Here is a 24,962-nt window from a genome sequence, read left to right on the forward strand (position 1 = left end):
TCAAAACCAACATTTGATTAACCTGTTGACTGAAAGGCAGTAAACCAGACTTTAATCTGAGATGTATGTTACATAGGAGGGCATAATCAAATGACTGCTGGGGCGACTGGCTGGCCCCAGCTCAGTGGGAAGAGCATGTGACTCTTGATCTCGGGGCTATGAGTTCAAGCCCCATGTTGGATTAGAGGCTACTAAAAATTTTAATTAAAAAAATAAAAATAAATAAATGACTGCGAAAAGTAATTCTTATTCTAAGAACCTAGAATTTCAAGACTGAAACTTTTAATAATATTATTAAAACAATCTAGATACCAGAATGTTCTTCATAGAACAAAGATTTGAAAATGCAAGCTCTGGGGCGCCTGGGTGGCGCAGTCGGTTGAGCGTCCGACTTCAGCCAGGTCACGATCTCGCGGTCCGTGAGTTCGAGCCCCGCGTCGGGCTCTGGGCTGATGGCTCGGAGCCTGGAGCCTGTTTCCGATTCTGTGTCTCCCTCTCTCTCTGCCCCTCCCCCGTTCATGCTCTGTCTCTCTCTGTCCCAAAAATAAATAAACGTTGAAAAAAAAAAATTTAAAAAAAAAAAAAAAGAAAAAAAAAAAAAAAAGAAAATGCAAGCTCTTCCCACAAACTTTTCAACTTTACACATCTCTAGCAACCACACCCTAAAAAACCTGTTGATTGTAGGGGCACCTGGGTGGCTCAGTCGGTTAAGCGTCCGACTTTGGCTCAGGTCATGATCTCTCAGCCTGTGAGTTCAAGCTCCCGTGTCGGGTTCTGTGCTGACAGTTCAGAGGCTGGAGCCCGCTTCAGATTCTGTGTCTCCCTCTCTCTCTGGCCCTCCCCCCTCACTCTGTCTCTCTCTGTCTGTCTGTCTGTCTGTCTCTCTCTCTCTCTCTCCTTCAAAACTAAACATTAAAAAAAATTAAAAAAACAAAACTGCTGACTGTATATTTTCCCCATCAGTACACTGTTACAATTTGCAATTCTATTCCAGTTTCAGGGTTGGCAACATATAGAGGTAGAACCAGGAAGACTACAGACTACCTCATTAGAAGCAAAAGACAATTATAGACCGCCTTTTCTTTCAAAATAGTCAAGTTATACTTCATATCCTGTTATTTTAAAATGTCTGTACTATCATACCTAGGCAAAACTGTAATTCAAATGATTTTTAGCAATTCTTCTCAAACACAAATTTGCCTCAAATACATTATAATTCAGAAAAGAATAATCATTAACAATATTTTGTTTGCCCTCTTAGAATTTGAAACCTTTTCAGGACTATGTTTAGCATGATTTTTTTTTTTTTTAAGTTAAAAAGCTGTCAGAGAAAGTCTCAGCTAGTATTTTCCATTTCTTTTGCCTAATCTTCATGTAATGAATTAAGGCCTTCAAACTTACTCCTTTGACCTTAAAAGCTATTTTAAAAAGTACTAATTAAGATTCAATAAACTTGCTGATGGCAATTGCTATGTCTCATCAAAGCATTTTTCAAGTGCAATTTTTCATCTCTCAAAATCCATATAATTTATTCCAAAGTTCATATCATCTATGACTGAAAAAGTTGCTAACAGGCACTCACAGATTGCTACTAGGAATACATTATTTTCAGGGAACAATTTTGCAATACCTACCACACGAACCTCGGAAAAATGTATTCCTTTGACCTGAAACAATTTCTAGGAACGCACCCAAGGAAAAATCGCACACACTTGAACTTTTGCTTATCTGCACTTTCTAAAGTAAACATGTTTTGCTTTTATCTTAACAGCAACAACAAAATGTGCTCTCAACCTACTCAGTTGATCAAAGCTCTGTGTGGACTGGCCAGTTTTATGATTAGATGCATCTACTGGACAAAGGGGAATGATTACAGAATAAGAATATTTAAAACTTTTTTTCATATATTTTTGCCAAAGGATTCTCAAAACTTGTTACGAAAGGCATGCTCTCCAATGTTCAGACATATATCAAAAATACTGAAACTGAGTAGAACTAAAATATATCCACTGAGCTGTTATTGGTAAAACACTTAAAACAGTGCCTGGCACGTGATAAAACCAATGTTAGTGGCTCGTAGTAGTAGATTAATTAGTTATAAAAGGGAACAAAACAGCAAAATCAAAGGTAGTGAAGAATAAGCACTATCTGTAAATTAGAAGAAAGGTAGAGAACTTCCTCAACCTGATTTAAAGAAGCCCACAGCTATCATAATTAATGGAAAGACTGAAAGCTTACTCCCTAACATCAGAGCCAGGACAAGTTTGTTCACTCTTGCCAATTCTTTTTATTCACTACTGTACTGGAATTCTAGCAAGTACAATTAGGCAACAAAATGAAAAGGTATGCAGACTGGAAATAAAGAAGTAAAACTAACTCTTGGCAGATAGCATCATCTTGTACATTAAAAAATACTACAAAAACCACGCAGGCAAAAACTATTAGAGCCAATAAAGGAATTCAGCAAGGCTGCAGGATGCAGCATCAATATGCAAAACCAGCTACATTTGTCTACAGCAGCAACACTCAGAAAATGAATTCCATTTACTTTCAGAAAACAAAAACAAAAACAACTCCATTTACAACAGCATCAAAAAGAACAATATACTTAGGAATAAACGTAACAAAAAAGTGCAAAACTTCTACTCTGAAAAATATAAAACACTGTTGAAAGAAATTAAAGACAATCTAAATAAATGAAAAGACATCTAGTAGTCAAATTCACAAAAACAGAAAAGGGAGAATGGTGGCAGGAATAGAGGGAAATGAGGAGTTCTTTAATGGATATAGTTTCAGTTTTACAAGATGAAGAACTTTTGGAGATCTGTTGCACAACAATGTGAATATACTGAATGCTACCAAACCATGCACTTAAAAATGATTAAAATGATAAATATTGTTAGACATATTCTTACCACAATTAGAAATTTAAAATGTAATAAGTAATTCTTTTTTTTTTAATTTGTTTTAATGTTTGTTTATTTTTGAGACAGAGAGAGACAGAGCATGAACAGGGGAGGGTCAGAGACAGGGAGACACAGAATCCAACGCAGGCTCCAGGCTCTGAGCTGTCAGCACAGAGCCCAACGCAGGGCTCGAACTCACGGACCGCGAGATCATGACCTGAGCCGAAGTTGGATGCTTAACCGACTGAGCCACCCAGGTGCCCCAAGAAATAATTCTTAAATGAGCAAAGGACTTAACAGACATTTTTCCAAATAAGATCTATAAATGGCCAACAGATGTGAAAAGATGCCTAATGTCACTAATCATAAGGGAAATGCAAATCAAAACCACAATGAGATATCACCTCACACCTGACAGGAAGGCTACTATCAAGCACAGAAAATAACAAGGGTTTGTGAGGATGCAAAGAGACAGAACCCTCATGAGAACCCTTATGAGAACAAGTGAGAACGTAAAATGTTGTAGCTGCTATGGAAAACACTATAGCTATTCCTCAGAAAATTAAAAACAGAATTCAAGGGAGGCCTGAGTGGCACAGTTGTTCAAGCGTCCGACTTCGGCTCAGGTCATGATCTTACGGTTCATGGGTTGGAGCCCCACATGGGTTGGAGCCCCTCTGTGCTCGGAGCACAGAGCCTACTTGGGATTCTCTGTCTCCCTCTCTCTCTGCCTTTCCCCCACTCACGCTTTCCCCCTTTCAAAATAAATAAACTGCTTAAAAAAGTTTTTAAAAAATAATAAATAAAAACAGAATTGCCATATGACCCAACAATTCTACTTCTGGATATATACCCGTAAGAAATAAAAGCAGGGTCTCAAAGAAATATTTGTACTCTCATGTTCACAACAACCAAAAAGTCCGAAGGAACCCAAGTGTCCATCAATGGATGAATAAATAAGGCCTTAAAATGGAAATTCTTACTGTGATAAAAACACTTTACAGGAGAGAACCCTTAAATTTTAAGTGTATGGTACAGTACTGTTGACTAAGCCACAATGCCATACATCAGATCTCTACACCTTATTCATCTTTCATAACTGAAACTTCACACCCTTTCAACAAGAACTCCCCGTTTCCTCTAGACTCTAGTAACCATCATTCAGTTTTGTTTCTACAAGTTTGACTACTTTGGATACTTCCCGTGAGTAGAATCATACAGTATTTGTTCTTCTGTAACTGGCTTACTGTACTTAGTACAATGTCCTCTAGGTCGGGGCACCAGGATGGCTCAGTCAGTTGAGCATGTGACTTTGGCTCAGGTCATGATTTTGCAGGTCATGAGTTCAAGCCCCACAATGGGCTCGCTGCTGTCAGTACAGGGTCCGCTTAGGATCTTGTCTCTCTCTCTCTTTCTGCCCCTCCCCTGCTTGTGCGCCCGAGCTCCCTCCTCTCTCTCTCTTAAAAATAAACATTAAAAAAAAAAAAAAATCCTGAAAAAAAAAAAGAATTATGCAAACTGAGCGTAAGGAAAACATCCTTAGGGCTATGTCAAAATGATCAGATCACAAGACAGTTAGATGTCAGCTCTTGATAGCAGTGGGTCTCAATCAGCAATGCCAGTCAGCATTATCCAGCAAACTTTTTCAAACTTAACATTCCTGGACCTTCCCCTGAGATTCTAAATAGTAGGTCTATAATGGGATCCAATAAGCTGTTTTTGTTTGTTGAGTGATTTCTTTTCATTCTACATGTTAATTTTAAGTGTCAGCTTGACTGGGCTAAGGAATGCCCAGATAGCTAATAAAACATTACTTCTAGGTACAAGGGTGTTTCCTGAAGAGATAAGTATTTGAATCAGACTGAGTAAAGAAGATCACCCTCCCCAGTGCAGGAGGGCCTGAGGAGAACAAAAGGCAGAGGAAGGACAAATTTGCACTCTTGATTGGGCTGGGACATCCATCTTCTCCTTCCCTGGTTCTCAGGCCTTTGCAGACTTCGGGTTTGGACTGGAGCTACACCACTGGCTTCCTGGGGACTCCTGCTTGTAGATGGAAGATTGTGTGACTTCTCAGTCCCCATCTGAGCCAACACCTCATAATAAACCTTTCTGTGTATCTCTACGTACCCGACTGGTTCCATTTGTCTGTAGGACCCCAATGCACACACCAACTGAATGCTGCCACTCTAAGAACACTGTCTCAAACCTGAACCTACATATCACCTGATAATCTTATTATAGTAAGATCTTAAAAAACAAAAATAAAAAATAAAAAAATAAGTATTCAGTAAAGATGAGGCGAGGCATTTCTAACAAGCTCTCAGATGCGGCAGATGACCCTAGTCCTGCTTGGGAGGCCACGCTGATTGGCATGGATTGCTACTCAGAGGGCACATTTTACCCATCTGCTTATTCTTCAAAGTGAACAACTGTTAAAACAAGTGCAGAAACACATTCTATTTTCAGATCAGCATCATAACCAAGGAGGACGTCATACTTCCTGTTTTAAGTTAAACAATTCAATTTTTAGTATCTGAACCCAGAATTTTATTTTTTTTATTTTTTTTCATTTATTATTTTTTAATTTATTTACTTTTGAGAGACAGAGAGAGACAGAGTATAAGCAGGGGAGGGGCAGAGAGGGAGACACAGAATCTGAAGCAGGCTCCAGGCTCTGAGCTGTCAGCACAGAGCCCGACGCGGCTGTGAGATCTGTGAGATCATGACCTGAGCTGAAGTCAGCCGCTCAACTGACTGAGCCACCCAAGCGCCCCTAGAACCCAGAATTTTAAACCTTAATGAACTGACAATGGAGAATACTGGAAACATGTAGAAATTAGAGTCATTTAAAAGCTTTTTACAAATTGGGACATAAAGAGAAAATTTTATCTGGTGACAGAATGTTGCAATAAAAAGTGATTTTTCTGTCTCTAAGACAGACAACATGCATTATCCAAAATTCCGAAATCACAGAAGGGGAACGTTTCTACTCCATGTTGGCTCATCCCTGTGTACAAATTTCACATTTTATATCACACTAAAAGTAGCCATATGTAATAGAGATATTTCATAAATGGCTAATTAAGAGCCTAACAATCAATAAATGTCATTATGAAAACTTAAGCAGCAACATTTATATTCCTGGTGAGATCCACTTGCTGTATTTACAATTAAATTTAAGGAGGAAAAGCAAAAGAACGTTTTTTTATGAAAGAAGTCTCACAATGCCCAAGACAACTGTCTCAGAAAGTTCCATCCCTATCTGTTAACCAAACAAGGCTCAAATTTCATATCCTTATTGAAGTCAAACCCATACAAATGTCACTGTGAAACTAAATACGCTGATGCAACAGATGACATCAGCTGGAGTTGTGTTTACAGGTCTATCCATCTAAAGCATAAGCCTTGATCATACTCTTTGTATTTGTGTGTTAAGCAAACTTGGATAGAAGAAGTAAAAGAGCTCCCTAATCTCTCTCTCCCCCAAGCGTTATAGCCCTGTGCTGAATTATGTTAGGTACTCTGCTAATTACTCTATGCTCAATATATCTGTTAAGAGTAATGAGTAGCACTTATTTGCAGTAATCTAATTATGCAACTGGGGGAGGAGTTCTCATTCACTTAATGTGGAGCTCCAGGAGGAGCTCAAGGAATGAATAAATGGATGAATGGTGTCTAAAACACGGTAGATGCCCAAAAAATGTTCACTGAAGTAATTAACAAGGGCTTATTTTCTAATTTTTTGTTCCCAGATATAGAAAACTCCATGTAATATAAATCCTAAATTAGACACACCAAACTCCACTTGTATCAATAAGGCTCACCTGTATGACATATGCAGCAATTTGCACACCAGTGTCACCAGTACAGGTGGCTGTGACTGGCACTTAAATCAAGCGTTCCTTTCTATTCTCTTTATCAATTTATTTTTCACGTGTGTACCTTCACACTGCCTACCAGCACACCCACTTATAAAAAGAGCTAAAAAGACCGCAATCCCAGGGTGCCCAGGGGGCTCAGTAGGAAGAGCATGTGACTCTTGATCTCAAGGTTGTGGGTTCAAGCCCTGTGTTGGGTGTAGGGGTTACTAAAAATGATAAAAACTTAAAGAGAGAGAGAGAGAGAGAGAGAGATGGCAATCCCTATTCTAAAACGCTGAATTTGTTCTTATTTCATTAAATCACCTCAAAAAAATTAAAAGCCTCTCTCAAAGCTGCTGTAGCTCTTGATCTCCAGATCAGGTTTGCTTCTTTTTCTTTAGAGCAGCGACTAATGAACCCACTGCCATGGGCAAAGAGAAGACCCTCATCAAGATCATCGGCATGGGCCATGTGGACTCCAGCAAGCTCACCAATGCCACGCATCTCATCTACAAGCGGGAGGGGGGGGGCACTAACAGGAGAATCATCAAGAAGTGGAGGCAGCAGATAAGCAAGGGCTCCTTCAAATATGCCCAGGTGCTACACAAGCCTAAGGTGGAGGGAGAGTATGGCATCACCACTCTCATCCCTATGGAAGTCTGATACATCACCATCATCAACGTCCCAGGCCATAGGGACTTCATCAAGAATGTGATCACTGGACATCTGAAGCCAATGCGCCGTGTTCATCATGGCAGTGTCATGCAGGAGTTTGAAGTGGGCATCTCCAAGAAGGGCAGACCTTTGAGCGCATGCTGTGGCCTACATGCTGGGCCTGAAGCAGCCCGTGGCTCGGGATGGCCACTAATAAGAGGGACTCCACCAGGCCTACCTATAGCACTGTGTGCTTCCAGGTCACTTTAGAAGTGAGCACCTACCTCAAGAAGATCAGCTACAATCCGGCCGCATGGCCTTTGTGCCTATCTGGGGCTGGCACAGCAACAACATGCCCTGGCTGGAAGGTCAGTAGGACAGATGAAAACACCACCCGGTGACAGCTAGAAGTCTCCAGATTCTACCCTCCCACCCACTAACCCAGTCAATAAGTCCTAAGGCTGCCTCTGCAAGACATGTACAAGATCAGAGGCACTGCAGGCACCTGGGGGAGTCAGTCAGTTAAGGGTCTGACTCTTCATTTCAGCTCAGGTAATGATCTCACGGTTCATGGGTTCAAGTCCCACATCAGGCTCCACACTGACAGCATGGAGCCTGCTTGGGATTCTCTCTCCCTCTCTCTGCCTCTCCCTAACTGGCTCATGTGTACTCTCTCATATTAAATAAATAAACTTAAAAAAAAAAAAAAAGAAAGAAAGAAAAAGATCAGGCATTGTGCCAAGGGGCCAGTGGAGACTGGCTTCCTGAAATCTGGGACAGTGGTCACCCTCGTCCCCACCAACCCTCACCAGAGGTCTGTGGAGAAGCACCACGAGGCCTGTCTAAGGCTCTGCCTGGTGACAACGTGGGTTTCAACATGAAGAATGTGTCTGTGAAAGACATTCCTCATAGAAAAGTAGGTGGAGACAGCAGGAACGACTCCCCCCATGGAAGGTGGCAATGTTGTGGCACAGGTGATTGTCTTAAACCACCCTAGGCAGATCCGTGCTGGCCAAACCCCGGTGCTGGACAGCCATACAGCTCACATCTCCTGAACTGAGGGAAAAGACTGACCAACACTTGGGCAAGAAGACAGAAGACAACTGAAAGCCCTGAAGCCTGGTGACGCAGCCACTGTGCAAACAGTCCCCAGCAAGGCCTTGAGTGTGGAGACCTTCTCTGAGTACCCACCACTAGGCCATTAGGGACATGAGACAAATAGTAGCCTTTGAAGTTATCAAGGCAATAGATAAGAAGTCATCCCCTGCCAGCAAGGTCCCGGAATCAATGGTAATGAAGAATGTCCTCTTCAGTGTCCTAAGCAATCTTCACTATAAAAATTACTTAACAAGACTCTTAAAAACTGAGAACTGAGGGTTGATGGGGGGTGGGAGGGAGGGGAGGGTGGGTGATGGGTATTGAGGAAGGCACCTTTTGGGATGAGCACTGGGTGTTGTATGGAAACCAATTTGACAATAAACTTCATATACTGAAAAAAAAAAAACAACAAAGTGTATAAAGGACTGATACAACTCAACATCCAAAAAACAAATAATCTGATTGAAAAATGGGCAGAAGACCTGAATAGACATTAATCCAAAGAGGACATACAAATGGCCAACAAACATATGAAAAAATGGTCAACATCAATAATCATCAGGAAAATGCAAATCAAAATCACAATGAGATATCATCTTATACCTATCAGAATGGCTAAAATTAAACAGATAAGAAATGACAAGTATTGGTAAGGAAGCAAAAAAAAAGGAACCCTCATGTGCTGTTGGTGGGAATGTAAATTGGTACAACCACTGGGGAAAACAGTATGGAATTTCCTCAAAACAGTAAAAAGAGAACTACCATATGATCCAATAATTCCACTACTAGGTATTTACCCAAAGAAAATAAAAACACCAATTCAAGAAGATATACACACCCCTATGTTTATTGCAGCATTATTTACAATAGCCAAGATATAAAATCAACCTAAGTGTCCATGATGGACAGACAAGAATGGTGTAATACATATCTATAATGGAATATTATACAGCCATAAAAAGACACACTGTGACAATATGGACAGACCCAGAAGGTATTATGTTAAGTGAAATAAGTCAGACAGAGAAAGACAAATACACATGATGTCACTCGTGTGAAATCCCTAAAAAAATGAATAAACAGAAAGCAGAATCAGAAAAAAAATAAAATAAAAAAATAAAAATTACTTAACAGTCTATGTATTTACTGAGGAAGATTAATAAAACTTAAGTAGCCGGGAAAAAAACAAAACAAAACAAAACTAAAGGCCTTACCATTACTAGATATCCCTAGGGACTCTTCTGAAGGCTTTCTCTCGTCTTCCTTTTCTTCAAAATTTTCCCCGGACCTTGACGGCCGTTTTCTGAGAGATGTTGTCTCTTCACCCACCATTGTAATGTCTAGGAAGGAAGACATGAAAAGCTTTTGTAGGGGAGGAAAACTTCCTTTCTTCCCTTCCAGGTTTCTGGGGTGGTCTGATAATTAAATTGACATAAGACAGATTAACAGGAGAAAAACAAATTTAAATCTGTATGTACGGGAGCCCATAAAAATTGGGGACAAAAGAAGTGAACAAAGCAGGCAACCCTGTACCTTTTTAGACAAAGAAACAATGTGTGAAGAACTGACAAGACAAAAGGGCTTGGACTTGAGGTAGTAAATTAGTGAAGTAACAAGGTTTGTTAAACAGCCTTCTCAGTTTGATCGAAAAGAAAAAGGAAAGGACCCAAATAAATAAAATCAAGAATGAAAGAGGAGAGATCACAACACAGCAGAAATAAAAACAATAATAAGAGAATATTATGAGCAGTTATATGCCAATAAAATGGGCAATATGGAATAAATGGACAAATTTCTAGAAACATATACACTACCAAAACTGAAACAGGAAGAAATAGAAAATTTGAACAGACCCATAACCAGTAAGGAAATCGAGTTAGTAATCAAAAATCTCCCAAAAAACAAGAGTCTAGGACCAGGTGGCTTTCCAGGGGGAATTCTACCAAACATTTAAGGAAGAGTTAACACCTTGAAACTGTTCTAAAAAATAGAAAAGGAAGGAAAACTTCCAAACTCTTTCTATGAAGCCAGCATTACCTTCATTCCAAAACGAGACAGAGACCCCACTAAAAAGGAGAACTATAGACCAATTTCCATGATGAACATGGATGCAAAAATCCTCAACAAGATATTAGCCAACCAGCTCCAACAATTATTCACCACGACCAAGTGGGATTTATACCTGGGATGCAGGGATGGTTCAGTATCTGCAAAACAACGTGATTCATCACATCAATTAAACAAAGGACAAGAACCATATGATCCTCTCAATAGATGCAGAGAAAGCATGTGACAAAATACAGCATCCTTTCTTGATAAAACCCCTCAAGAAAGTAGGGATAGAAGGATCCTCGAGATTACAAAAGCCATATATGAACGACTCAAAGCTAATATCCTCAATGGGGAAAAACTGGGAGCTTTCCCCCTAAGGGCAGGAACAAGACAGGGATGTCCACTCTCACCACTGTTATTCAACATAGTATTGGAAGTCTTAGCCTCTGCAACCAGACAACACAAAGAAATAAAAGGCATCCAAATCGGCCAGGAGGAGGTCAAACTTTCACTCTTCACAGATGACATGATACTCTATGTGGAAAACCCTAAAGATTCCACCAAAAAATTGCTAGAATTGATTCATGAATTCAGCAAAGTTGCAGGATATAAAATCAACGCACAGAAATCGGTTGCATTCCTATACACCAACAACGAAGCAACAACAGAAAGAGAAATCAAGAAATTTTTTTTTTTTTTTTTAACGTTTATTTATTTTTGGGACAGAGAGAGACATCGCATGAACGGGGGAGGGGCAGAGAGAGAGGGAGACACAGAATCAGAAACAGGCTCCAGGCTCTGAGCCATCAGCCCAGAGCCCGATGCGGGGCTCGAACCTGCGGACCGCGAGATCGTGACCTGGCTGAAGTCGGACGCTTAACCGACTGCGCCACCCAGGCGCCCCGAGAAATCAAGAAATTGATCCCATTTACAGTTGCACCAAAAACCATAAAATACCTAGGAATAAATAGAACCAAAGAGGTGAAAAATCTATACACTGAAAACTATAGAAAGCTGATGAAAGAAATTGAAGACACAAAAAAACGGAAAAAGATTCCATGCTTCGGGATAGAAAGAACAAATATTGTTAAAATGTCAATACTACCCAAAGCAATCTACATATTCAATGCAATCCCTACCAAAATAACACCAGCATTCTTCACAGAACTAGAACAATCCTAAAATTTGTATAGAACCAGAAAAGACCCCGAACAGCCAAAGCAATCTTGAATAAGAAAACCAAAGCAGGGGCATCACAATCCCAGACTTCAAGCTATACTACAAAGCTATAATCAAGACATTATGGTACTGGCACCAGAAGAGACACTCAGATCAATGGAACAGAACAGAGAACCCAGAAATGGACCCACAAACCTATGGCCAACTAATCTTTGACAAAGCAGGAAAGAATATCCAATGGAATAAAGGCAGTCTCTTCAGCAAGTGGTGCTGGGAAAACTGGACAGCAACACGCAGAAGAATGAATCTGGACCACTTTCTTACACCCTACACAAAAATAAACTCCAAATGGATGAAAGACCTAAATGTAAGACAGAAAGCCATCAATATCCTCAAGGAGAAAGCAGGCAAAAACCTCTTTCATCTTGGCCACAGCAACTTCTTACTCAACACGTCTCCAGAGGCAAGGGAAACAAAAGCAAAAATGAACTACTGGGACCTCATCAACATAAAAAGCTTCTGCACAGCGAAGGAAACAATCAGCAACACTAAAAGGCAACCGACAGAATGGGAGAGGATATTTGCAAACAACATATCAGATAAAGGGTTAGTATCCAAAATCTATAAAGAACTTATCAAACTCAAAAAACAAATAGTCCAGTGAAGAAATGGGCAAAAGACATGAATAGACACTTCTTCAAAAAAGACATCCAGATGGCCAACCGACACATGAAAAAAATGTTCCACATCACTCATCATCAAGGAAATACAAATCAAAACCACAATGAGATACCACCTCACCCCTGTCAGAATGGTTAACATTAACAACTCAGGCAACAACACATGTTGGTGAGGATGCAGAGAAAGAGGATCTCTTTTGCACTATTGGTGGGAATGCAAGCTGGTGTAGCCACTCTGAGAACAGCACGGAGGTTCCTCAAAAAATTAAAAACAGAACTACCCTACGACCAGCAATTGCACTACTAGGTATTTATCCAAGGGATACAGATACGCTGTTTTGAAGGGACACATGCACCCCCATGTTTATAGCAACACTATCAACAGTAGCCAAAGTATGGAAAGAGCCCAAATATCCATCGATGGATGAATGGATAAAGAAGATGTAATATATATATACAACGGTGGATTACTCGGCAATCAAAAAGAATGAAATCTTGCCATTTGCAACTACATGGATGAACTGGAGGGGATTATGCTAAGTGAAATTAGTCAGAGAAAGATAAATATCCTATGACTTCACTCATATGAGGACTTTAAGAGAGAAAACAGACGAACATAAGGGAAGGGAAACAAAAATAATATAAAAACAGGGAGGGAGACAAAACAGAAGAGACTCATAAATATGGAGAACAAACAGAGGGTTACTGGAGGGGGTGTGGGAGGGGGGATGGGCTAAATGGGTAAGGAGCGTTAAGGAATCTACTCCCGAAATCATTGTTGCACTATATGCTAATTTGGATGTAAACTAAAAAAAATAAAATAAAAAAATTAAATTAAAAAATAAACTTAAAAAAAAACAGCCTTCTCAGCCCTAAATTCCTTGGTGATAGGGATGCCTTCTACCTCCTAGTACAGGGAGGATACCTTTCACATGGTATCCTGTTTTCAGAGGTCTGTTTTCAAGCAGACAAAAGAGGGTTGGAGTGTCTTCCTTGCACTGGATGTTAAGTAACTTTAATTCACAATAATCAATATGCCAAAGTGGCACATTCTGGGGTAGCATATTTGCTCCCCTTCACTTTAAACTATCTGGCTTAAGCAAATGTCACAGTATCACCATATTTAGGAGAGGTGGAAAATGACATTCTCTTCCTTTGGTTTTACCTTCATCATGGGTAAGCATTTTCTGAGTACAACATACTATAAAAATTTTAAAGAAATTAGTCCTTAAAAAAATAATAGGTTTAAAAGGCCCTTATTTAAACAAAGCCCCATTTTTTTTTTTTGGAGAGAGAGATAGCGCGAGTGAGCGCGGGGGAGGGGCAGAGAGCAAGGGAGACACAGAATCTGAAGCAGGCTCCAGGCTCTGAGCTGTCAGTACAGGGCCTAACTCGGGGCTCGAACCCACAAACCACAAGATCATGACCTAGGCCAAAATCAAGAGATGGATGCTAAACCAGCTGAGCCAGCCAGGTGCCCCACAAAAACCCCATCTGTAAAGAACAATTTAGTTGAACAAGGCAGATGCATATGAAAAATTAAGAATTAAATAACAGAAGGTAAGTACACAGACGCCACAAAGTAGGGTACACTTAACATAAAGGGGTGCCTGGGTGGCTTAGTAGGTTAGGCGTCTGATTCTTGATTTCAGCTCAGGTCACGATCTCATGATTCATGAGATTGAGCCCTGCATCAGGCTCTGTGCTGAACAGCGTGTAGTCTGTTTAGGACACTCTCTCTCTCTCTCTCTCTCTCAGTCCCTCCCCTGCTCTCTCTTTCTCAAAAATAAATAAACATTAAAAAAAAAGTCAAGTCAATGGTAAAAACAATACTTGAAATTCAGAGACAGAAGAGATCATTAAGAGATGCAAAGTTTTCACAGAGAAGGTATTTGAACGGAGTCCTAAAGGATGAGAACAGAGCACTCTATGGATGGGAAAGGATTAAAACAAGGTCCTTATAAGATGTGTTAGAGATCATAAATTGATCAGACTACTTTACTAGAGGACAGGAAACAAGCTCTTGTTGAGTATCAGAAGTTCAAGGACTCTGCTGGGTGCTTTAAGTTTTTTCATCCAATCTTCATAGCTCTGCAAAAAAGATATTATTAATCGCAGTTCACATAAGAAAAAATAAGGCTCAGAGTAGTACTGTCAACGCCCTCTGTGCATACACCAGAAACATACCTATAGTAGAACGAGTTGAGTTTATTAAGAATGTGCACAAAGGGAAACTGTGGGGAATCTCAGAATACCAGAAATGACTTAAGATTTGGGACTTGGCTAGATGATTTTTGAAAAAGTCCAAAGAAGTAGGGGTTGACTCTGGCATGGGTGCAGTCAGAAAGCAGAACAATGTTATGATCAGTAGATCAACAAATCTTCTCCACAGAGAGGCTAAAGCTATAACCAGTAGAGCAGCAACAATCATTCACATTAGCCTGGAGAGGGGGGTGGTAGAAATTTTATGACTTGGACGATGTTCACATTTTGTCTAGGTTAAGACATGATTATAGCATGTTGTTTCTGTCTTGATCCACCACGATCACAGAGTAGCCTTGTCTGATGCTGACATTCAGTGAAATTGTTTGTGGTCGACAGGACACCAAGAAGACCCAGATGGTAAATGCCAGGCTTGCCCACAACATCGCGGCCTCGTTGACAGTATCAGCACAGCTCTGGGATGCCAAGGCTTTCCTTCTCTTCCCAGTAACTTGCCCAGGACCACACAGGGCCAGATTTTAACCTGGGTCAGATCCAAACCACAAACATCATTAACTATCTGCATGGTTTTTTTAAGTCGGTAACAGAGAAATGTGATGAGGGAAAAGACTAGAAAGGAGAGCTAAACTATAAAGGCCTAAGAAACGAGCACTTATTTTTCAGTTAGGCAGTGGTAAGCCCATTCTAAATACTGAAAAATATGATCAAAGTCAAATTTTAGGCAGATCAACACAGTACAAGGTTAACTCCAAAGCAGTATTTTACTGTGTTTTCCTTAATGTGAAGCAAAAAGAAAAACAAAGTACTTATTTTTAAAGCTTTATATTTTTAAATTCTAATATTATGGCCTTTCTAAACTTTTATGTTACAATGTCCTTTCCCATACAAAATGCAGTACATGGAGAGTTTGACTGTTTCCTTAAATATCACTGCTCAGCAATGTAAAAATCTGGCTAATCTAGATCAATTTCCTTCTAATTTTTTCAGAAATCAAATAAATGAAACAAAATTATGGAACAGCAGATGAATACATGAAGTAGAAATTTTAGGAGACCCATAAGAGCCAATTCAGAAGAACCTAGGAAAGAGGTCAGGGCAACTGATGAATTTAATTAAAAGTGCTTTGTGTTAACAGTGACAGAGGAAGCCAGAAGGGCATCCAACTCTCCAACAGAAAGATCAGAGAAGAACTGACCACTGGGGGATGCCCTCAGAGTGAGACATCAGGAAGTAGAAAAGAAATCAGTGGGCATTTGGGCGGCTCAGTCAGTTAAGCCTCCGACTCTTGGCTTCAGTTCAGGTCATCTCATGGTTTCGTGGGTTTGAGCCCCATATCTGTGATGACAGTGCAGAGTCTGCTCGGGATTCTCCCTCTTTCTCTGCCCTCCCCTGCTCATGCTGTCTCTGTCTCTCTCAAAATAAATAAATAACCTTACAAAAGGGGGGGTGGGGGGCAGGGAGAAAAGAAATCAGGGAAGAAAACAACATAGATAGAAAGATCCAAGGGGCACCTGGGTGGCTCAGTCAGTTAAGGGTCTAATTCTTGGTTTCAGCTCAGGTCATGATCTCATGGTTCGTGAGTCTGAGTCCCACATCAGGCTCTGTACTGACAGTGCGGTGCCTGTTTGGGATTCTCTCTCCCCCTCTCTCTGCCCCTCCTTCACTTGCTCTCTCTTAAAATAAATAAACTTAAAAAAAATTAAAGAAAATAAACACCTTTATGTATGCTACTCAGAAAGATCTATGACAATTGTTCTTTTTTTTTTTAATTTTTTTTTTTCAACGTTTATTTATTTTTGGGACAGAGAGAGACAGAGCATGAACGGGGGAGGGTCAGAGAGAGAGGGAGACACAGAATCGGAAACAGGCTCCAGGCTCTGAGCCATCAGCCCAGAGCCTGACGCGGGGCTCGAACTCACGGACCGCAAGATCGTGACCTGGCTGAAGTCGGACGCTTAACCGACTGCGCCACCCAGGCGCCCCAATGACAATTGTTCTTAATCGAGACTAGGGAGGGGTGCCCTAGATTTCTAGGGTATGCAAAAACTTCAATTATTTCAATAACTGAAATAAATAATTACACATTTTATTACATAAAGCAAGCTGTACAGGATGGCTAAAACAATGCTACTTTGCTTTTGGCCGAGACTATCAATTCACTGAGAAATCAATTCTCAAGCTGATTAAAAGCACTAAATAAGAGGTGAAAAAAATACTAAAACAAGTTGACAAATGCTGCTTAAAAAGCCAAAACAAAAAACAAAAAACAAAAAACTTAAGCCTGGATATCCTACAGAATAATGAAAACATTACTAAAAGAGTTCTTGGTAAGGAGACCTGGGGCCAACAACCATTAGGTTGTTCTTCCGGGTTACTAGAGAAGAAAGCTTTACTTCAAAAGCGAAAGCACAGGTACGAAGTCTGTACAATTATTCTGCCACAATTTAAATCTTATTAAAATATTAATACTTATTAAAGTATTAAAATAAATACTTATTTTAGAAGTGAGCCCAAGAAGAAAAGTGTTTACATAACAAAATCTTTGTATCCTAATCCACACGAACTTCTTTGGCCTTGATTTCCCCTACTCAGCAGGAAGTGAGAACTACGAAGGCACAGGATTTGACATCTGTACCCCAAGAAGTAGTTTACACGCCTGCTCCGTCATATCACGGTATCCTCGCTAAATCCTCCAACCTCTCTGGAACCTGTTTCTTCACCTAGAAAATGAAGATAAATACTACTGCACAGAGCGATAACAGAAGATAATACACACTAAAGTGCCATCATTATTCACAACCATGTTTGAAAAATTAACTAAGTAATCTGATACGCACATATCTACCTCCTGTATGCTAAATGGCAGTCAAACATTAAGCCACATCATCCCTCAAATTCTAGTGTTTGCTTTTATGATGTACCAGATGAGGGTAAACAAAGGGCTATATTTATCTACCTTCTCAGATGCAGCTCAAGTACCGTGTGGCTTCTAAGAAAACATTAACAAATTGTATTACTCTCATACATACAGATGTTAGGAAAGATAAATCACTTAAAATGGCTCACCTCAACGTTAATCAAATCCTCGGATCATGTAAATCATAAGATTATGAGGGGATATCTGAATCTCACTCACTCCCCCCATCTCTCCCCACCGCTAATTTTTCCACACTTCTTTAACTTCAACATCCACGTACACAGATCCATCCAATACCCTGGGCCGCCAGCTAACTGACTTCCTCCCGTCTCCAACACGCTGTTCTCATGTTCCAGTCATACCTTCCCCTTGACCTCACTGTTAACCAACAACTGTACCATGTCCATAATTCTGATTTCCAGCAGGTGAACTACTGATGTTCCCTCCAATGCCATTCTTCTCACGGCCTTACCTATCTCAGTTAATGGTTAATGGTCTTCCCCATTTTAGTCTTTGCCCAGATTTTAAACAAAGCTGAGGAGCCATCCTCAATTCTTTACTTTCCCTTACCCAATCCAGCAGCACGTCCATTTTAGGCTGCCCTCAAAATAAATGCCCAACTCCGATGTCTTCTCACCACATCCCCCACCTCTACCAGAGTCGAAGTCACTGTCTCATCTCACTGTAGCCTCCTAACTGGTCTTTCTCCATTTTCTCCTTTCTGGTCTATTTTTTTTTTTAACATAGTACCCAGATTAATCCTTTTAAGGTTAAGTCAGAGCAAGTCACTCCCCTGATCAAAACCCTTCAAACACTGAATTTTGTTCCAACTCCTCACCATTGTCTAATAACTCTTCCATGATCTGCCACTCACTCCCTGCCCCTCCCCTGCACCCTCAACTTCCCACAACCCTTTCACTTGCTCTGCTCTAGTGACTCTGGCCTTCTGCTGTTCCCGGAATAAGCCACAGCATTCCTACTCACAGGCCTTTGCTATTTCCTTTGCCTGGACTATCTCCCTCAAATACAAGGCTTTCTCCTTCACTTCATTTAAGTTCTCTGCTCAAACATCCCCTCCTTGGGGTCTCCCCAGTCTACCTTAACTAAATGCTCTTGTACCGTATTACTCTCTTATCCCTTACCTTCCTTTACTTTCCTTCAGAGCACTTACTGCCCAACACATTATAGTGTTTATTGTCTATCAACCCACAAGACGACAATCCCCATGAAAAGAATTTTGTCTTGTTCACTATTTTATCCAAGTATCTAGAACCATGCCTGGCACATACACTGCACTTAATACACATTTTTTAAGTGAATAAAGTGTTACCAAGTATTTTCACATGTGTTAAGGAAATGAAATAACTGGTGCACCTGGCTGGATCAGTCAGTAGAGCACGTGACTCTTAATGTCAGGGTCGTGAGTTTAAGCCCCACACTGGGCATGGAGCCTACTTAAAAAAACAAAAAAAAGTGCTGAATAAATAAATACTACTTAAAAAAATAAAGAGGAAGTGAAGGAACTGAAACAAACGTCCACTTCCTATGTCCTGAAGTGATCATTAAACAAACAGCAAGAAAGCTGAAATGGTGTTCACTTTTATCTCTAACTTTACCTATTAACACCAAAAGATAAATATAAAAGTTAATGAGGGCATTTACCTAGCTTGGGATTTAAATTACATATTTATATATAAATACACATAAAAATGGGGCACCTGGGTGGCTCAGTTGGTTAAGCATCCGACTTCGGCTCGGGTCATGATCTCACAGTTTGTGGGTTCGAGCCCCACATCAGGATCTGTGCTGACAGCTCAGAGCCTGGAGCCTGCTTCGGATTCTGTGTCCCTCTCTCTTTCCGCCCCACCCCTGCTTGTGCTCTGTCTCTCTCTGTCTTTCAAAAACGAATAAACATTAAAAAAAATTTTTTTAATTAAATAAATAAATAAAAATAAACATACATAAAAATGATCTGTTCTAGAGCTCAGGATTCTTCATCAGCAACTGCTATTCAGGACCCAATTCTACACTTAGGTTGTCTAAAAAAACAATTTGCTGACAAATGCCATGCCCTTTGCTCCACTGGAAAATCTCTTAAACTTGAGATTATCCTCCTGAAGTGATTCAAATAATTAGAAAAATATTATTAATAATGGTTAGTAAGTTTCCTTTAGTGGGTAGTTACTACCTGCTATGCTCTCTGATAAGACTTTTTGTGCATTACCTCCTTTAATCCTAACAATAACCCTAGGAAATAGGTAATCCTGGCGGCATCAAGGGCAGTGACTGCCGGAAGCATAACTATAGATGACAGTAAAGAAAAAAAAAAAAAAAACTTTTAAAAGTTTTTAAGGAATCAACATTAAAAATGAGAGCAAGAACAGGTCTTTCAGTGTAGGATCAAACGGGTTAGGTTTCTAATAAGTCCCATAAATCATCACTGTGTCAAAGCAGACCTTCAAGTTCACGCTCTAATAACCCTGGTGCACATTAAAAAGGCTATGTTAGTTTAAACACAGAAGGCAAGAAGAAAGCTTTTTAATTTGCATTGAAAAAAATGTGTTAAAAAAGATAGAAAAAGGAAAAAAATGTGTTTCTGACACTTGAAAGTATACACCAACTATGTGAAAATTCATGTAGATACATTAAGTATCTGTTTCTACAGTGATGGTAGATAAATGTGTTGTAATAATACAGAGGTCTACCCCATTACCCTGTGTATGTATACACATACACACACACACACACACACACACACACACACACACACACGAGAAGGTATAACAAACCATTTAGGGAAGTCAAACAAATCCTCACAGAAGAAATGATATTAAAGCCAGAGTTGAAAGAAAAAACAGAAGTTCCAATGTATCAAAACAGGATGGGAAGAAGAGAGCATTCTACGATAAGCACGGACAAGTAGAGACCTTGGTGACAGATTCACTATTTCAAGTATTTTATTGAGGTCTACTACAGTACCAAGCCCTGGGATACAAAGATGACTCTAACAGCCTGTGCCCTCAAGGACTAAAAATCTAGTGATTTTTAAATTATAATTATAACATAATTATAACACCCAGTGATATTATAGAATAGTAGTAGCTGAGATGCACAGAGTATTAAGGAAATACAGGCCTGGCGCCCAACAGGACTTAGGGGCCATCAGGAAAGGTCTCCTGAAAAAAGTAAAATCTAGGTTAAATCTTAAAGGAAGAGAAGGAATAATGCTGGAGCATGAAAGGACAAGAACAAAAGGTCAAGGGCCCTTAGGGCTGATTAGAAAGAGTTTCCAACTTACAAAAACAAGGAGCTGCAGGAGTTTTTAAACAGGGTGGGGAGGCTGGCAGGCTCAGCGAGCGAAGCATGTCACTCTTGACCTCGGGATTGTGAGTTCAAGCCCCTGGTTGCATGCAGAGATTACTTTTTTAAAAATATTTAAAATATATACATAAAAAAGAAATAGGAAGGTGACTTCATATTTGTCTTTCAGTAAGATAATTCAGACACCAATGTAGAAGATGAGAGACTGGCAGAGAGAACAATTAGTACACACACACACAAAAAGATAAAGGCCTGAAATAAGGCTCAAACGGCAGGTGATGATTAAATGAACAAATGATTTCAAGAAATTAGAGATAAGGGAGATAAATCTACAAACATTAAGCTGAGGCATTGATGATATCCAGGTGGCTACATCCAGAAGGCATCCAGAAATGTAGATCCAGAGTTTTGTAATTCGGCTAAGGTTATGGGTGTACCATTGAGATACATGACTGCAGAAGAGAAAGGAGAGGGTAAGTTCAGCATGATGTGCCTGTGGGTCAGCCCAGTGACAATGAAAAGCAGGCAGGTGAACATACAAGTCGAGACTGGAGACAGAGATCTGGATTCATCGGTGGCAGCAGCTATGGCCAAAGCACAGGAAGTAAATCACCCAGGGAGAGACCATAAATCAAGTTACCTAGGAGGAGACACCTAGCAGGCTCAGTCAGAAGAGTGTGCAACTCTTGATCTCCAGGTCGTGGGTTCAAGCTCCACGCTGGGTGCAGAAATTCTTAAAAAAAAAAAAAAAAAAAAAAAAAAAAAAAAATTAGTAATAAACTTAAAAAACAAAAAAAAGAAATTACCCAGGAAACATCAAAGCTAACATTTACCTAACACTTACTATGGTTCCTTTAATCCTCACAACAATCTATGCAGTAGATACTATTATCCCATTTTACAGGTGATTAAGCCATTTTCCCAATATTATAAGGTACCTAAAGAACAGTGAAAAGGCCTAGGAGAGATTAGAGAACCAGAAGCAAGTAATATTAGAAACCCAGTTAGAAGATTCAAGAAGTAATCTGATCAATATCATGGAAAATTCAAGTAAGACCCAAAAAAAAGAAAAAAAAAAGAAGAAGGAAATAAAAAAAGGAGGGTTGGACACAGGAAATTTCACAATTTGGGGACATTAATAGCTACAATTTACTTGTATGGTTCATTTCAAGGACAAAGAAATCTATTGGGTTGGGCTGCAAAATGAGTTGAGGAAGTAAAGGCAGTGATCACAAGACTAGTTTCTCAAGAGGTCTAGCCATAAAGGAACCAGGAACTAATGTTTACTAAGCCAGTAACATTTAGTGCTGGGTAGCAGGGCAGGTGCCATGAACCTCATCTCATCTCATTGAACACTTGCGTTTTAAAAGATACAAAAGATTCAGAAAACCTATGAAACTTGTTCAAAGTCACACCACCAGTAAGTGTCAATGGAAACATTTACACTGAGGTAACAAAGAGCTGACCAGATAGCTATTTCAAAATACCACACAGAGACTAGACACTATTTCTTAAGAATCCAATCTGTGCATTGATTTCATAATGTTCAGTGTCATCATATCTAATTTGCCTTAAGAAAGGAAAACAGAAAAAATTGATTTAAGAAACAAACGAACCATGTTGGAAAGAACGTCAACTTTAGCCTGCCTGCAGTGTTCCTATTATAAAGCTTTCAGGGGCACCTGGGTGGCTCAGTGGGTTAAGTGTCTGACTCTTGATTTCTCCTCAGGTCATGATCTCATGGTTCCTGAGGTCGAACCCCTGCATCCAGCTCTGCACTGACAGTACAGAGCCTGCTTGGGATTCTCTCTCCCTCTCTGTCTGTCCCTCCCATGCTCACTCTTTGTCCCTCTTAAAATAAACATTATTTTTTTTTAATAAATAAGGCTTTCAAAAGAACCTATAAATCTATAAAACAAATAGAACCTGACCAACTTTGCTATGTCACTCTCACATTCAGTGGAGGAAAAGAGAACAATTGCAGATAAATTTACAATTCAAAACTTAAAGTTTCTCCCCCTTCCCTCCAAGCAAAGGTTTACCCAAGTACAACCTTACAACACTTCTATAGCAAAGAACTACGTCATTAAGCCAGTTAGCTACACTAAGGAACCCACATAAATTCTCATTCATACTTGTATGGTCAATATAATCATTTATCCTATGTTGATAAATTTCAGAGGAAAAAAAAGTTGTTAACTGGCCTTTATTAAAAAAAACTTTTCCTATTTCCTTCCCTAAGGAAACAAGCACTTTTATGTAGTTAATATTTCCCACTGAAAACTTCCTTCCTCTGTTCTCTAGCTCATTTGTTCTTTCATTGTGCCACAGGTGCTAGACCAGACTCTGATAATTCAGACATAAACAAGATACACCAGCCCAGGCTTCATGAAATGTACATGCTAGCAGAGGAAACAATTAAAGTATCTAAGTAACAAACATATTACAATTGATGATTAACTGCTAAGGAAAACAGAGTAGTATGACAGCTTAATAGAGATAGGTTTTCTGAAATGACACTTGAGAAATGTGTTGGATTTGGGGAAAGGAGAGAATGGCACATTAGAGGTGAAGAAACCACTATAAGACTAGAAGACAGTAAAGAGAAAGAGGCTTTCTTGGAACAAAAATAAAACTCATGTGGCTGGAGCCTAGAGAACCAGGAGGGAAGTGGCCAAAAAGAAATGGAGATGGATGGAAAGAATGGCAGCAGTATTTTGGTCTTTATCCTAAGAGAATGTGAAAGGTTTGAGAGTTCCAATCACGTGATGCACTGGGACAGGTGCATTTTTAAAGAATTACTCTTGAATACATCAGAGCTCCTAACAAATGCCACTCTTCAAGCCTAGACAACACACAAATTTCCCTAACAAGTCATTCATGGATATTACACACATAAGGGGGTGGGGGTGGATTCAAGTTGAATTCTATGTCAAAGGGAGGTTCTCTGAAAAAATAGTTTAAACGATGGCAGCGTCCTAGAAAGTGACCAATGAACTTAATCTCTACATAAATATGAAAAATAGCATTTATACTTGTTTCTCGGTTACAAATGACTTCTAAATATAACCGAATGGCTGTTAACATTTCAGTGACAGAAAATTACACCTTAATATTTGAAAATAAAATAGAAGCTTGATGAAAGGCTTTGGTGCCCAGATTTCGAATCTTGAAGTGCCCGCCTTCTACTTTTATCCTAAATCAATGAAAAGCTAACTTCCTGAGCTCATTTTTGGTTTCGCTTCTTACAGAATAAAATGTCTTCTAATTCATAACTTTCTTTACTACCAGCTCGAGGGATGCCACGGGATCTGGGAGGCACGCAACAAACCTCCGAGGGTCAAAGGGCTGCCAGCCACGCGGGCGCCCACCGTAACTTTCGCGCCCTCCCCACCCTCCCAAACTCGCCAGGACTCGCGGAGGCTCCCCCCTCCCTCGGCTCCGGGCCGCCTTCTCCGTCCTCTGGCCCAGGGCAAGGCCAGGCCCGTCCGGCCGAGGTGCAGCCGCCACCTCTTTCCCCTTCCTCTCCGGCTGACGCGGGTGGACCCGGGCGGGAAGTGAGGAGGGGATGGGGAAGCATCTGCATTACCTGGGGCCGGAGCCCGACAGCGGGCGAGAACGCCAAAGCCGGGAAGCCCTCGCAGCGAGGCTGGCGGGAAGGTGAGCTACGGGTAGCTCTCCCGGAGTCCAAGACCGGCAGCGCAATCAGCCCCGCCGCAAGCGAAGATAAAGCTCCCCACTCGCCGGCCCCTCCGCCCCCAGCCTAGCGGCCCGCTACGCAGCGTCACGCGCACGGCCCGCGCCGGCTCGGGAGCTCATTGGCGGCACGGGCAGCCGTCAGGCTCCTCCCACCGCCCACGGCCGCCCCGCCCCTTCCCGGGCCCCCAGGCGCCCACCTGGCCCGGGCTCACCCGAAAGCAGCTAAGCGCGAGCCGCTCGTGTACCCGCTACGGCAGCTTGCTTTGCGTTTTGCTCCAGCAAACCGAGATAACTTCCTACAACTCCGAAACGTCACCCGGCATGGTAGCTCGGGACCGGGGAGTCTAGTTGCCGCCTCCAGAGACTCGCAGAA

General features: G+C 40.6%; 1 protein-coding gene across 3 annotated transcripts in view; it reads right to left on the reverse strand.

Moving 5' to 3' along the window:
- Positions 1–24,710, reverse strand: part of SOAT1 (sterol O-acyltransferase 1) — an 84,836-nt gene extending 60,126 nt beyond the window's left edge. Inside the window, exons 1-3 of one of the 3 annotated variants that reach the window (XM_045452735.1) lie at positions 24,480–24,691; positions 21,531–21,623; positions 9,733–9,858 (exon numbers count right to left, since the gene is read on the reverse strand). In XM_045452735.1, coding sequence (XP_045308691.1) covers positions 9,733–9,850 — 118 coding nt within the window. In that variant the 5' untranslated portion in view covers positions 9,851–9,858; positions 21,531–21,623; positions 24,480–24,691. Of the gene's footprint in view, positions 1–9,732; positions 9,859–21,530; positions 21,624–24,479 lie in introns of all 3 variants that reach the window. The other 2 variants (XM_045452734.1, XM_045452736.1) reach the window with 2 other exon arrangements.
- Between the last annotated feature and the right edge of the window lie 252 nt (positions 24,711–24,962).

The sequence above is a fragment of the Leopardus geoffroyi genome, chromosome C3 (assembly GCF_018350155.1).
Source record: "Leopardus geoffroyi isolate Oge1 chromosome C3, O.geoffroyi_Oge1_pat1.0, whole genome shotgun sequence".
NCBI lineage: Eukaryota > Metazoa > Chordata > Mammalia > Carnivora > Felidae > Leopardus > Leopardus geoffroyi.